General features: G+C 38.1%; 1 protein-coding gene across 4 annotated transcripts in view; it reads right to left on the reverse strand.

Annotated features, from left to right (window-relative positions):
* Positions 1–471: 471 nt before the first annotated feature.
* The window catches only part of LOC137984917 (fibroblast growth factor receptor 4-like), a 30577-nt gene continuing 27856 nt past the window's right edge, over positions 472–3192 (reverse strand). For all 4 annotated transcript variants that reach the window (XM_068832255.1, XM_068832254.1, XM_068832253.1 and 1 more), the window contains one exon: positions 472–1273. In XM_068832255.1, coding sequence (XP_068688356.1) covers positions 1170–1273 — 104 coding nt within the window. In that variant the 3' untranslated portion in view covers positions 472–1169. The remainder of the gene's footprint in view (positions 1274–3192) is intronic.

The raw sequence follows: 3192 nt of genomic DNA on the forward strand, positions 1-3192 counted from the left end.
CATGAAGATAATATGCACGATAGACAAGAGTTGAAGTTAAAGTAAACATAATTAAAATCAACGGGTAAGAAGCTGAAAAAAGGTCGAATGAAGTGTCCCCTGGAGTACGATCGAAGAATGAACCCAACTAAAGCGAAAATATACCTGTCCCTAACAAGAGGAAAAAAAAATCGAAGAACAATGACAAAAGAAAAAATAATGAACAAAAGCGGTGATGTAAACTGGTCGATAAATAAGAAGAACCATGTTTGATTCAGAAGACGAAAATGCAATTAACAGCAATGAGACACAACGAAAAAACCGCGGGAAGAAGAAAGAAATAATATGAATTGCGAAGAGGGACGATGATTAAAGTAAAACAGTGTGGGACGAAAATAAAGGAAGTGTAACTAGAAGAAGCAAGAAGACGAACGAAAAAGAGCGAAGAAGAACAAAGAAAAGGCAAGTCAGATAAAGAAAATCCAAAAATGGTTGGCGTGGTCGTCTAAACTTTTTTATTTTTGATTCTCTTTACCTGCTCTCTTATTTATATCTTCTAAGGGACTCAAGGAGATTTTTCTGTTATCTTAGTTTTAGTCATGGTGCGCTCTCATACACCTACACCGATTAAAGTCCTTCTTTGCAAAACTGAAGGGAGAGAGAAGAATAGACCAATTCGGCTAACTCAATGTTGTACCCAATTCAAATCCTCTGGGAATAAAACGTTTTGTTCCAAGAATTTCCATATCATTTTAATGTGAATGCTTCATTGTCATGCAAATTCAACACACAAAGAATCTTAACCCCGAGAGATTTGAATTGGGTACAACCTTGAGTTAGCCAAATTGGTCTATAGATTGTTTGACCAAGAAAAAACGTGCTTGGGAATTTTTTCACTGAGAAGATGACAGTGGATACCTCGGGAAAGAATGTCGCTATCACAAAAGCAGAAAATGACTTGGCTTTCGGGACAAGGAAGAATCTAAAACATGAACGAGCAAACTTTACTAAACTTTCCCAATTTGTCTCTTTATCCCTTTGCTCATTGTCATGCGGTCTTTTTCCAGGTCATGCTTTGAGCTAAGTTGATCACTGTTTTCACAAAATATAGAGTGGGAGTTTTAGAAATTATTCCTTTTTGTCTTGTTGCTGTCGGTCCAGTTTTCTTGCTTGTGTTCTATCCAGCATCTTTACAAGCCTTTTTCAGTAATTAAAGTTGTATCTTGATGAGGATCCTCCAAGTTCCCTTGTGATGTCTCTTTTTTGCCATTCATCTTTACGTCGGTCCCCTTACCTAAGTGAAAGAAAAAAAGCAGAAAAAACTGCAATAATTTAAAAGCGAGAGTAATGCGCTAAAGAAGATTAAAAAACAGAGGAAAAATCAAATAATGGATAGCACTATGAACATGAAATTTCAGAAAGCAGTACCTCGAGGACAAGTGAGCGTCATTTAGGAGTATTAGAATAAAGGAGAGTGGAAACACGAAGAAAACTATCAAGATAAAGTGTGGCACAGAAAGGGAAGAACAAAAATGTGCCAAATGAGGGCAAGATCCTCCGACGAAATTTTTGAAGCCCTACAACTGGAGATCATTAGTTGAAATATTAAGATAACCATCTTAACATGCATAGAGTAGGTTTTAGGACGTGGTGCGGGAGCTCATGAAATGGCAATAGCTGTTCCATGGTCTGGTCGCGCACTGTCAGTTAATTTTTTATTAATTATTTGAAATAGTAGACAAAAGATGTAATGCAAGTACAATCAAGACGAGAAGAATATATGCCAGCAATGAAAAGTCGGCTGAGGACATCGCACGAAGTGTTTACTTTTTCATTCTCTGGACGATAAAAAGAATGGGCGAAATTAAGATACAGATATAATTGTGACCGAATGCTTCGGTCTTACCATTGATGATCGGCTTTCTTGGTCAAATAATGTAGACGAAATATGCAGGAAAGTTTCCTCAGCTATAGGAGCCTTAAAACGAATACGGCACTTTATCTCAGCTAATACTGCGCTTCAAATTTATAACGCTTTAATATTACCTCATTTTGATTATTGCAGTCCTGTCTGGGACTGCTTAAGTGGCCAGTCAAGTGATAAGCTGCAAAAATTACAAAATCGCACAGCTAGGGTAATTACTAAATTACCCTTTGATACGAGCTCCAACCTCCTTCTCGATAGTCTTAAGTGGGAGAAGCTTTCTCTCCGACGTAAAAAACAGAAAGCACTAATTATGTATAAAACAATTCACGATCTTGCCCCGGAATACCTTCAACGTCTTTTCAGTCAACGAGATGCTGAATATAACTTGAGAAACTTAGAAGGCAAACTTACTCTACCCAAGCCAAATACTAATTATTTGAAACGAAGTTTTTGTTATAGCTGGGCCTGTTTGTGGAACAATTTGCCCCAATACTTAAGAAATGCTGACTCTATTGGGCAGTTCAAACGCACAATCACAAGCAAGTATCTGACCTATCGGATTCCCACACGGCAATCATGTAAAACAGTTGTAAAGCGTTTTTTTTTACTTTTTTTTAGCTTAACTGATGATTCTCCGTGTTTAAATAAAGTTTACTCACTTACTTACTTACTTACTTACTTACTTACTCCCCAGCGTCAGGCAGTGTGGTTTGATTATAACACACCCTCTCCACCCCACCCCAATTAATGTTCGCCCAATTTTATTTGTAACTTAACGTCATTGGTCACGCAATAATCTCCCGTCTGCCTCGATATTTGTCCAGCACGGAAAATAAACCAGGACGAGACTTTCAACTTGTTTACTAGGGCGAAAAACAACCTCGTTTTGTAAATTCTAGTGAAAGCTGGTCTAGTGAACTCTATCGAATGCTGTTCCAGAAAGGACACAATTGTTAAGAAAATATGGTAACCCATCGATGCAAGAAATCTTGGTTTTCTAGCCATGACGTCATCGAACGTCCGTACGTCCACCCGTCCATGTATGCCAATGTGACCAGTATCGTGCTAGTTTAAGGGCCGACCATTTAACTTTTGTGGGCGGGGGTGGGTGATTTTAAAAAAAAATTCCTGCAAGCGCTTGTCGGAAGAAAAAAATTACATGCAGAACAAATTTAACAGAAAGCTTATGGGAAAAAAAGGGAAAAAAAATCCTGGACACCAGATTGCTAGAAACAAAAATTCTTCCTGACCAGAAATCACCCACCCCCCCCCCCCAAAAGTTAAAT

The sequence above is a fragment of the Montipora foliosa genome, chromosome 14 (assembly GCF_036669935.1).
Source record: "Montipora foliosa isolate CH-2021 chromosome 14, ASM3666993v2, whole genome shotgun sequence".
In the NCBI taxonomy this organism is placed as follows: domain Eukaryota; kingdom Metazoa; phylum Cnidaria; class Anthozoa; order Scleractinia; family Acroporidae; genus Montipora; species Montipora foliosa.